General features: G+C 37.0%; 1 protein-coding gene across 1 annotated transcript; it reads right to left on the reverse strand.

Annotated features, from left to right (window-relative positions):
- Positions 1–11,790: 11,790 nt before the first annotated feature.
- LOC120855640 (olfactory receptor 10K1-like) lies at positions 11,791–12,732 on the reverse strand. The gene has a single exon (XM_040230182.1). The coding sequence runs from the start codon at positions 12,730–12,732 to the stop codon at positions 11,791–11,793; it is 942 nt and encodes a 313-aa protein (XP_040086116.1).
- Positions 12,733–12,898: the final 166 nt, after the last annotated feature.

A 12,898-nucleotide genomic window follows, 5' to 3' on the forward strand; every position in this document is an offset into this window, starting at 1 on the left:
GTCAGACATGACTGAGCGACTTTCACTTCAAAGTTTTTTTAAGAATAACACTATTTCTATTATTATTTGATCTTCTGCATAGACAAATATTTAGCAAAATTTTGAAATAGGATTAAAGTAAAAAGCTTTAGATCTTCTTTTGTTATCTTTGTATTGCCTTATCTGTAAACTTTATAAGAAATACACACTGTGCTTTTGACCAGAACAGACTCTTTTTATTATTCTTCCTAAGATACCATCTCTACAGTTTCAATTTCCTGGTTTCTTTGCTTTGAGTATTTTTTCTTTCATAGGATCTTCCTCAGAAAGAACAGTGACTAATTATCCAAAGCAAGATGGAGTTTCTGAGAAGAAAGATACACCACATTACTCAATGGCTATTCCTCGACACTCCCCTGCCAACCTCTGCAATATGTCATCTACTTTCTCAAACTCATCCTGGGGACCTATGTGGGAATTGAAGTTTAAGAATAATTTATTATGGAAAAATTTGGATATACTTAACCTGCTTTAAGATTCTGCATGAAGTAGTTGGCCAATAGAAGATAGTGTTGTAATCTTGGAAAGGAAGATATTATAACTACCCCCCCCCCCAAAAAAAGCTTTTGGAAAGATGAAAGGAGGGGAAAAGAAAAGGAAAATGGGGTAGTTAAGTGGTCTTCACAAGTGGAAAAAGTAAATTGGTCTCTTATTATCTTGCTCAATCACTCTTTGACACCTTAAGATAAAGTTAATACCCTTACTTTGGTTAAAAAGATAAATAATTCTCCTTCATATCTACATTTATAACCTTATCCTTTAAATATACAACACACTGGAATTGCACTGACATACTTTCAGTTTTCCATATATGCCATCATATTTCAAGATGTCATGTTGAGAGAGAGAGAGAGAGAGGGAGATCTCAGACTTCAATTTCCTTTTGCCTTCATCTGTGATCCACTCATTCTTTACACTTTTTAATAGTCAGTAGTTATTGAACTTTCTCTAATCTGTCTAAGGAGAGTTTATTGGATCTTATATATTTAAAGATTGTTTCATGTGTCCTCACAAAATGCTAAGCATGTTACATCCAAATTATTTTTTCCTGATTTTTTTCTTTGATAGATTTGACAGACTCAAGGATAAAGACTACAGCTTTTCCCTATGTATCCTCAAAACAGAGCCCAATGAGAAACGACATATATAGGACATATATAGGACAGAGAACTATGTTTACTACTCTGTAATAACGTAAATGGGAGAAGAATTTGAAAAAAAAGGAGATATATGTATGTGTATAACTGAATCACTTTGCTATACACCTGAAGTTAACACAACATTGTTAATCAATGATACTACAATATAAAATTAAAAGTGAAAACAAAACAAAAAAAATCAGAGTTCAATGTTTAAATAAATTAAATATATGGAATATAAGGGCTTGATAAGCAAAAAAATGAAACAGTCCATAAATGAATTAGTAGTGATTTCAGTTAGTACTCTTGACATCACCTTGATCCCCTTTGCAAAGCCATTGCCTCCTAAGTAAAAATACTTTCTGTGTTTTTCATATAGTTCATAGTCTGCTTAAATTTTTGTTTTCTTTCTTTCTAATACTGTATCCCTATATTTTCCTCCATTCAGCTACCCTTTCTCTCATTTGATCACCTTTCTATTTTCCACTATTAATAACTGGGGAAAAATATCACTGACTCCAAAGATACACCAACAATTTTTGTATTTGTTGTACATGTAAATGACTAGATTGTCACTGCTCTTTTCAATAAAAATTTCTAAAAACTAAAAAAAAAAATCACATTCCTTCGAATCAGAGTTTATTACCCAGTGATATGCAGGTGTCTTCATTCTCAGACATATCCCCAAAACATCTATGATTTCTGGGTATTATTTGCCAAAATTACCTTCCCTGTCATAATGCCCCAAAGTTTTTCTTCCACTTTCTACAAACTCTTTGAACCAGTATAAAGTATACATTGTTTCACAGAAAAAAATGTCATGTTACCTTATTCATAGGAAGTTTAGTTATTTCCTCACTATGTATCACCAGTTGTCTTTCCTTTTTACATTAACCATGACTTCAGAACTTTGGTCGTTATTGAGATCTCCATTCTCCTAGGGATCTAATTACCACACTGTGCCCAGTTCTTGTCATAATTTCCCCAATTAGTAAGTAGAACTATGGTAATACACTAGGAAAATTAATGGGTCATAGAAAAGACCTTTTCTAATATACCATGGAAGTTAGTTGGTTTCCTCCTAGAAATTCTCTGGGGACTTAGAGAGGTGGAGATTTTCTTGGTCATATTTGTTAAAACAGACATAATGGAACTACCTTCTTTAAGTTTCCCTACCTCATGACTAATTTTTTCTCAGTTTGGAGAAAAAGATCCTTTTCACATTCTCATTTCTGAAATCTAGAAAAGAGGAAGAAAGTTACAAAGAATACAGGACAAAATATTAGAGTAGTGGAGGCAATATAAGTCTTTTGGACAAGTGGGAAACTTTTTTTCCTGGGATATAATGTGAGCACGATAAATATTTATTTACTGAAAAGAAAATAGAGCAACCTAGATGTCCATCAGCAGATGAATGGATAAGGAAGTTGTGGTACATATACACAATGGAATATTATTCATCTATAAAAAAAATGCATTTGAGTCAGTTCTAATGAGGTGGATGAAACTATTATACAGAGTGAAGTAAGTCAGAAAGAGAAACACCAATACAGTATATAAATGCATATATATGGAATTTAGAAAGGTGGTAATGATGACTCTATATGCAAGACAGCAAAAAGACACAGATATAAAGAACAGACTTTTGGACTATGTGAGAAAAGGTGGGGGTGGGGCGATTCAAGAGAATAACACTGAAGCCTGCATATTACCGCATGTAAAACAGATGACCAGTGCAAGTTTGATGCATGAAGCAGGGCACTAAAAGCCGGTGCTCTGGAACAACCCAGAGGGATGGGGTGGAGAGCGAGGTGGAAAGGGGGTTCAGGACGGGGGGACACATGTATACCCAGGGCTGATTCTTGTCAATGTATGGCAAAAAGCACCACAATATTGTAAAGCAGTTAGCCTCCAATTTAAATAAATTAATTAAAAAACAATGTGTGGGTTATAGAGTAAAATGTGATAGTGCATGTTTTAGATTTTAGCTGAGACTTATCCTTTAGAAGAACTTCCCTTAACTTCAGATTGCATATTTATTCCCTCTGACAATGAACCCAGACTCATGGACTACAAATGAGGCAAGCACTAGACATCCATGGAAGTCTCTTTGAGAGGTTCATGTAATATACTCTGGTATAAGTTATATCAGAGAAGCTACAGGGATGGAACAGTAGGAAATTTGAAGGTATTCAGTAAGAACTTAATGAACAGAACTTGATGGCTTCACTCTCCTTCAGTTGTGTCACAGATTGTGACCATGGCTATATCTTTAGGAAATTCTTTGCTGAAAAGATTGATCAATAGGCTTTATCTTTCTCTAGACATGCAAAAGATTAAAAATAGCCACATATTTTTTTAATAGTTCTCTCCTGGAGATATGCTGCATTGCCTCTTTCTCCTGAAACTACATAGGCTGAATGACGACTTTGATAAGCATATTGCAGCAAAAGTAAAGTTACAATGGTTTATAAACTGAGCTCTAGACTCTGGAGTTTCCTACTTCCGCTTCTTACTTCCTACAAAACAACTTCCTACTGTCTTTTGAAACATCCATTTTTGTACCCTAGCCACCATGTTCTGAGGAAGCCCAAGCAGCACTTGGAGAATCCTCATGATAACAAACCAAGGCTCTCAGTCAACAACCACAGGTAAGCACACAGTCAACAGTCAGCATAAACTAACCAGCCACATACATGAACAATTGTGTGAATGGATCTTTCAACTCTAATTAAGCCACCCAAGGTGACCTCACAAAGAGTAGATATCAGCTGTCCCCATGGAGCCCTGCCAAAACTGTAGATTTATGTGCAAAATAAGTAAGTGTTGCTATTTTAACAGCAAAAGTTCTCAGTAATTTACTATGCAGGAAAAAAAAAAAAAGATCAGAATTTGGTGTCTAAAGGCAGGGTGCTGATGTAATAAAAACTTTAAAAGTGTGGCATTGAGTTTGAAACAGGAGATTCTGTAAAGGCTTAAGAAATCTGTCACTGAGAGGTGGAATAGGCTTCAGGCAACTCTTGGTAAGTATTCGAAGGAGAGAGAGGAAATTTCTCTCATACTCTGGTAAAAAGGGGATATGTATATGTTTTGTTGAAAAGTTGGATGGCCCATAGCTCAGCAAATGTAAACAACACTTTGTGAGTTCATGAAACTTCCTTTGGTAAACTGGCAGGAAGATTATAGAAAGTGAAAATCTATGATAAAACATAAGAAGGAAGAAATGAAAAAAGAAGGTGCCATTAAGTTTCTGAGAAGAATTTAGAGAATAGAACTCGCTGGGATTGGGAAAAAAAAAAAAAAATTTCTCATCCCATCCCCAAAGTCTTCCAGCAAAGTTTCTCACAATAATAAATGGCCTCAGAAAAAAAGATCAAATTCAAGGTGCTTCAGGAGACTATCATCTCAGGGTAAAGAGCTGAAGAATATCTCTGTAGGACTTTTTGCTATAATTTAGAAACACTAAAGGCTATGCCAGTTAAGGTTTCCAAGTATCTAAAGGGCATAAATCCTCTAAATTAATGGATTTAAAAAAAAAAAACAATCTTAATAGAAACAGTCTTTTGGACTCTGTGGGAGAGGGAGAGGGTGGAATGATTTGGGAGAATGGCATTGAAACATGTATAATATCATATATGAAATGAATCACCAGTCCAGGTTCGATGCACGATACTGGATGCTTGGGGCTGGTACTCTGAGACAACCCAGAGGGATGGTACGGAGAGGGAGAAGGGAGAGGGGATAAGGATGGGGAACACGTGTATACCTGTGGCGGATTCATGTTGATGTATGGCAAAACCAATACAATATTGTAAAGTAATTAACCTCCAATTAAAATAAATAAATTTATATTAAAAAAAGAAACATCATTCTCATAGGTAGCCCACAATGAAGAAAGAAATGTGAGTTTGACTTTAATGAAATTAATGTTATGAACAGAAACAAAAAATACCTTTTATTTTAAGGAATTGTATTACTTTTTGCTAAGGTTGAGGGAGAGAAACAATAAAAATGGAAATAGATATTAGGATCCTAAACCTTTTATACAGAGTAATGAGACCGAGAAAACTACCCACATGAAAATATTGTTTGTCTTATGAATAAGGAAGAATGATCAGAGGATGGGAAAAAGACTCCTCAGGTTAGAACAGAGAGATGTGGAGAATCATTCCCAGGACATAGACTAATCCTAATCAAGGTCAACACATGCAAAGTTGGATTTCAGGATTTTTACAGACCAGTGACCAGTGTGTGCTTCATTCCCTCCTTTTTCAAAAGGGAGGGTCTGTTGCAATTATCCTATGCTTATCTTACCGTTGTATTTTAGGTGTGTCAGGAGCAGATAACCTGCATCTTCCCTTAGAACTTTAAGTCAGGAAAAAAAACTTCACTTAAAGCAGCTTGTATGTGTGTATGGATTTGATTTAGATCACAAGATCCTGGACCTTGAAAGAACTACTCAGCTGCTGTAATTGGTTAACAGTTTGACTGGCCTTGGGAAGAAGGTAAGCATATTCTGCAATGGTAAGGATGTAAACATGGTATGATAAAAGGGAAGACTGTAAAATTAAAGATAGCCACAAGTATTTTGAGCCTTTCCCCAATGAGAAGTGTGGTCTTTCCCTTAAATATCACAATTATGACTGCTTATGGCTTCCCAGGTGGTGGTAGTGGTAAAGAACCCGCCTGCCAATGCAGGCGAAGTAAGAAACACAGGTTCAGTCCCTGGGTCAGGGAGATCTCCTGGAGGATGGTACAGAAATGCACTCCAGTATTCTTGCTTGGAGAATCCCACGGACAGAGGAACCTGGCGGGTTATGGTCCACAGGACTGCAAAGAGCCAGACGTGACTGAAGTGACTCATCACAGCACACACGGCCCCTGTAATGGCAGCTTGACCAATGAGATATGCCATTTGTTGCTATGCCGAAAAAGACTACCAGTTCCCACTTCCTGAATTTTAGAATATTTACTCTTTGAATCCAGTTACCAGGCTGTGAGAAATTCCGAAGAACTCCACAAAGAGGGCCACGTGGATAACAATGAGGCTCCCAACCTACAGTCTTAGGTCACCACCTGATCATCTTGTCAGCCATGAAGGAGCCCCATCTTAGAAGAGGGTCCCTCCCTGTAGTCAAGCTGCTTAACTGATTGTATGGAACAGAAACAAACCATCCTCAAACTCTCCCCAAATTAGAGATTTATGAGCAAAATAAATGATTATTGTTGTTTTAAATCACTAAGTTTGGGAGAGGGGATACATATTAGTACACTTTCATGTGTAGTTTTAAATGTTCCATTTAGCTAGATAGAGCAGATAATTATTCAAACATAATTGAGAGATATTTATCAGTAGTTTGCATGCTGCATACTATATCAAGGAAATAGATTATAATGAGAAAACTTAATACATGGGTATGACAAAGCACTTCCTCCCATATTCTGACAATCTGGTAGAGGAGATAAGATATAAACATAACTACCTAAACAATTCATAACACAGTAAGAGTCATAAGAGTGGCCTAAATTACTATGGCATTTTGAAGAAAGGAAATATCTTATGAAATAGGTAAAAATAAAGTGGTACTTTGATAAAGATAGGATTATATATGGGTACAAGGAAGTAATAGCCCTTTTGACTGAGAAATTCTTTAGTTTCTAGGTTAGCACAGACCCCATCTCCATGAAGATTCTACCTTAGAAGCACTAAATGGATGGGTCTGATGTCCACAGGTTTACCTTTTATTGTAGATTTATGTAATTTAAAAGTACAATATGGATGTAATTAATCCATAACTAGTGTGTAAAAGTGACCAAGGTGACCCTTGTTCCACCATTGCAAAGTATTTTTACGAAAGAAAAATTATGCCCCTAATTATGTGATCATATTATGAGGTTAAGTTAAGGCGCTCAGTCATGTCCGACTCTTTGCGACCCCATGGACTGGGGCCCACCAGGCTCCTCCGTCCATGGGATTCTCCAGGCAAGAATACTGGAGTGGGTTGCCATTTCGTTCTCCAGGGTATCTTCCCGACCCAGGGATCGAACCCAGGTCTCCCGTATTAGAGGCAGACGCTTTAACCTCTGAGCCACCAGGGAAGCCCTATTATGAGGTTAATAGACAGTATATATAAACAGCCCATACAACTCAAAATCAAAAAAAAAAAAAAAAGCAACCAGATTAAAATATGAGCAGAAGAATTGAATTGAATAGACTTTTTTTTCCAAGGAAGACATGAAGGTAGACAAGAGGTGCATGAAAAAAATGCTCAATACCACTAATCACAAGGGAAATGTAAATGAAAAACACAGTGAAATATTACCTCACACCTGTCAGAATGTCTGTTATCAAAACAACTAACAAGTGCTGGTGAGGATGCAGAGAAAAGGGAGCCCTCATACACTGTCAGTGGGAGTGTAAATTGGTATAACCACTGTAGAAAACAGTATAGAGGTTTTTCAAAAAGCTAAAAACAGAATTACCATATCACCCAGCAATTCCACTCTTGGGTGTACACCCTGACGATACAAAAACACTAACTCAGTAAGACACAGGGACCCCAATGCTCACTGCAGAACTATTTACAATAGCCAAAATGTAAAAACAACTTAAATTGATAGATGAACATTGAGATATATATATATATATATGCAATGGAATATTACTCAGCCACAGGAAACAAATATTATCATTTGCAGCAACATGGACCTATTTTGTTAAATAAAATAAGGACAGAGAAAAACAAATACTTGATTTCACTTACATGAGGAAAATAAAAAGTAAAACAAACAAACAAAACAAAAAGAAACAGAATCACATATACTGAACCCACTGGTGGTCTCCAAAGGAGAGGCAGGAGAATAGACAGACAAAACAGGTAAAGGGGGTTCAGTTCTGTTCAGTCACTCAGTCGTATTCAACTCTTTGCGACCCCATGGACTACAGCACACCAGGCTTCCCTGTTTATCATTAACTCCTGGAGCTTGCTCAGACTCATGTATATCAATAAAATAAATGTCACAGAAATGTCATGTACACATAAAAATATAGTCGATGATACTGTAACATGTTTGTGCAGTGATAGATGATAACTGGACTTATTTTGGTGATTATTCCCTAAACTATATTGAATCACTGTGTTGTACACCTGCAATGATACAATTTTGTATGTTAATTATAACAACAACAATAACAAATAGACATTGAGAAACTATTGCCAGACAAAGTAATACACAGGAGGATTTCCCCAAAAGTAATGGCCAGCATTACATTTGAGAGGTATACAAATGAGCCTGTTTCATTTCAATTTTTATATTTATTTTAATTGAATTAGAAAATTTGAGTATATCAAACCTTGTAATTAAACATTAATGCAAGGATTTAGCTAAAATTGGTATGTATGCTTAAAAGAAAGTCAATTTGAACAAAAATGCTGGATGAATAAAAATATTATTAAATTAAATTAAAATGCTTATAAAATATAAGATGACAAGATATATAATTTATTATTTACAGATATGAAGAATGAGGTTCAGATAGGGTACATTATTTGCCCACAGACATACAGTTTCCAGGACAAGACACAAATTATATTTTCAAACTTTCAGTTCTGTATTGTTTGAAATAGAAATTTGTGAGTCTCTTCCTTTACAGGAATCTCAATGCATAGTTTATTTAGTGATATTTTTAATATTCAGATTGAAGTTATACACATTCCTTCATGATACCTCACTCCATCCCTTTATGAACAAAAGCACCATTTGATTAAATGACTGGATAGATTTAGTTAAGACATAAGTTTCTAACAGAAGTAAGCTAAATTATTGCCATGGAAATAAAATAGGAATTAGGAGTATTTCTGTATTTGACTCCTATCCTTCTACTGAAGGAAAAAATTTTCTTCAGCTCAGAGTAGTGTCAATGAAAAAATAGAGGAGAAAGCCAAAGTCCAATACACAGATGAAGAGTCCTAGACTGACATTCTGGTCATTGCAATGAAGCCTTCAAGTGAGCACTGGCCCCTACTATTGGCACTAGATTCATTTTGTAAAGTGTTGTCTGGAGTGTCTGGAAGCCTCTTGTAATCCTGCCTCTCTCCCACATTTAAAGAACTATGTTTCAAGGGAGATCAAGAACAAGTGAGTCAAAGCCTTACAAGATGGGAGGAGAACCAGACTAAGAATAACTAAAGACCTGTGTTAATTTTAGCTGTTCTGCTTACTACTGTTTTGAAGTTCTTGAAGTGACTCAAAGGAGACAGGATGAGACTGTGGAAATGAAGAAGGAATATGACTGAAAAACTCATAATCCACAAAATTGATAGGATTTAGTAGCTGAGCGAATGTGTGGTGTAGAAAGAAAAAAACAAACAAAAAAAAAGTCATGAAGTCACTTTCAGGTGCTTGGCTGCCTGAGTGGATGAGATGAGCTGACATTCACCAAGACAGGACATGAAGGTGGCTGAGCAATCTTGGCAGCAAAAGATGGAAGGACGGACAAGGAAATTCAAAATATAAACATCTCTTTGGTTCCAGGCATTAGACAAAGAACAGTGTTGACAAGGTTGTGTTTAATGTAAAATCTGTGCCTTCAGGAAATTCAAATTCATTGTACAGAGAGATAAAGACAATGTGTTATGTTGACCTCTTTGTCTGCCTCCAACTCTCCTAGCTCTTTCTGGCTTCAGCGTTTTTGTATATGTTGTCCCTTAAATCTGAAAAAATCTACCCAAATAATCCATTTTACCTGGTGACTGCTACTTATCCTTCAAATTATGTTACCCATCAATTTCTTAGAGAAGTCCTCTCCACACCATTCAATCTGAATTAGACTTATTTTATTATCTGCCCTTCCCCCCAACATGTACAGTTTTTCTTTAAAAAGGACAGTTCAACCTGTGGTAAATTATTTTCCCCTGAATTTACCTCTTCAATGAGACTGTTTCAAACCAGAATATAGTTCTAGAGGGCAAAGACCACACATATTTATTTATCATTGATTTCCAGAAGCTAAAATAGTATCTGGTGATATTAAGCAATGAATAAACATTTGTTGAAATAATAAAAGGTATAATACAAATAGATCTTGATGATTGAAAGAACACAAGGCAGACTCTACTGTTAAGGGAAGATTGAAACAAGGAAGCAAGGAAGGCTTTAGAAAGAAAGTGAGAGAGCCGCTCAGACTATCTAGAAATATGCAATTTACATAGAATAGAGGAGCTATTCCACAGAAAAGAAGGAGCCCATGAGGAAACATAGCAGAATACAGAATGGTACTTGGAGGATAATCAAATAGGGCACAACTAGACACGTATGAGAAATGGATAGTAATCATGTTAGAAACAAAAATGTCAAAGAGATAGGCAGAGACTAGGTGATAAATCCTTGCTAACAAAGGATTCTTGGCTTTGTCTTATAGGGCAAGGGAAGTCATTGAGGGTATTTTCATGGATTTTCTGGTCATTAGGGCCTTCTTGCCCTTTATAGTGTTAACATTGACTCAACTCTTCTTACTTAGATTACCTGAGATTCTTCAGCAATTATGCAGTCTTAGTAGGTTCCTGGAAGAGAAACAATAGATATGATGTGCAAGGAATGAATGTGGCAGAAAGACAGGAGAGCACAGGAAGGATAGGCATACACATAGGAAGGAGACTCCAGAGTGAGGTTCCAAACACAAACAAAGACAGACCAAAACAATCTCATGGAAAAGCAAAGACATTTCAATATGTAGGTTGAGGTGGGTGGATCAGGAACTGAAAAGGATTACTAGGGTTTTCTCAAGCATGGAGAGTACCAAAATTGCCTTAGTTTCTTCATGAAAGGCAGAACTGAGAGTAGGGGGGCGAGAGAGTAGTAAGATCATCTTCTACTGTTCCAAGGAACTGGACAGTGTTGTTCTAAAAAAAAATAAAATAAAACAGCCAATTGTTAATTATTTTATCAGCAAAATGTGTTTACTTGGGAATAATGGAGAATTGCCATTTGAGACAAGCTTGCTTTAACAAAAGCCATAGGCAAGTCTAACAAAACAAAAAAGTTAAAGGTTACTTTATAGAGAAAAGTGAGGGAATTGAGAAGAGTTGTTTTGAATGAAAGTCAGTTGAAGCAAAGTGAGAGTTTGAACAGTGCAGCATTTCCCTTTGCCTGCATTGTTACTGGGAGAGGAAAATTCTTCCTGTTGAGGTCTGTTATTGATGTCTTCCTGGTGAGGATTGTAATGAAGTCAAGTTGCAGTGTGCAAGGTCTCTCTCTGGCTTTCTGACTCCCTTTTAAATGAGGTATCCTTTATTTTGTTTCACAACAGCTTGGGTGTATATTTGCTCTTATCAGTTGATATAATTGTTTTTTAATAATCTATTTCACAACTGGGAAATATAATGAAATTTGTTCTAGAAATGAGTAATTGTTTCCCACATCAGCACAACCTTCTAAGAGTATCACTGATGGCAGAAAGTCAAAATATTTTCACATCTTTGATCCTCATTCTCTGAATATGAAAACATTCTCATGTTATAGTATGCTCTACGCTTGAGAAAAATGTGAAAGTACACATATTACCTGATGCATAAAAGGTCTACAGTTAACTGAATAGCTAAAATTTGGCTCCTTAATTAATAGAATATGAAGTATGGGTCATTGCTCTTTGAAGGGCTGATTTGAATTCCTTATTTCTCAGGCTGTAAATCATTGGATTGAACAACGGTGTGAGGATGGTATAAGATACAGATATTAGGGTGTCTTGACTTGAAGAGTAATTGGATTTGGGCCTTAAGTAGATGAAAGAGGCACAACCATAATGAACAGTTACCACAATGAGATGGGAGGCACAGGTAGAGAAAGCCTTGTATCTTCCAACAGAGGATGGGATTTTTAGAATGGCAGAGATGATGAGGACATAGGAGACCAGAATAAGTAACAGTGGAATAACCAAGACAAACACACCAAGCACAAATATGACCAACTGATTGAGATAAGATTGGTGAGATGCCAGCTTGAGGACTGGAGAAACATCACAGAAGAAATGATGGAGCTGGTTGGAGGAGTGGAATGGCAGGTGAAATATCATGGAGGTGGTGGCCAGTGAGATTATGAAGCCACAGGCACAGGCAGCAGCCACTAGTCCCATGCACACCCCAAAACCCATGAACACTGTGTAGCGCAGAGGGTTACAAATGGCCACATAGCGATCATAACCCATGGCTGCCAGCAGGAAGGAGTGAGAGCAAATGAGGAAGAGGAAGAAAAACATCTGGAAGGCACAGCCTAGAAAAGAAATGGTCTTCTTCTGAGCCAACAGGTCAACCAGCATCTTGGGTACAATGACGAAGGTGTAACAAGTCTCAGAGCAGGAGAGGACACCAAGGAAGAAGTACATGGGGGTGTGGAGGGCTCTGTCCAGCACAATAGTAGAAACAATGATGACGTTGGTGCCCAGCATGAACAAATACACAAGCAGGAAGACAACAAAGAGCAGCCGCTGCAGCCCAGCCAGAGATGAGAAGCCAAGGAAGACAAACTCTGTCACTAAGGTCTCATTGGCCCACTCCATGGTCACTGCTATACAGGAGAGCTGGGGCCAGAGCCACAGACCAGGATCCAAGGATGGAGAAAGGCATGGGGAACTCAGCACAAAGTCTGCAGGTGGCAGGCATCTCCAGATGTTTGACGGAACTCATTCATTCCCTCCAAAATAGTCTGCCAAAATAAGGATTAAG

This window comes from Oryx dammah, unplaced genomic scaffold (assembly GCF_014754425.2).
Source record: "Oryx dammah isolate SB20612 unplaced genomic scaffold, SCBI_Odam_1.1 HiC_scaffold_28, whole genome shotgun sequence".
Taxonomy (NCBI): domain Eukaryota; kingdom Metazoa; phylum Chordata; class Mammalia; order Artiodactyla; family Bovidae; genus Oryx; species Oryx dammah.

Excerpts from the sequence above, each read along its gene's own strand:
- LOC120855640 (XM_040230182.1), bottom strand. The coding sequence starts at position 12,732 with ATGGAGTGGGCCAATGAGACCTTAGTGACAGAGTTTGTCTTCCTTGGC.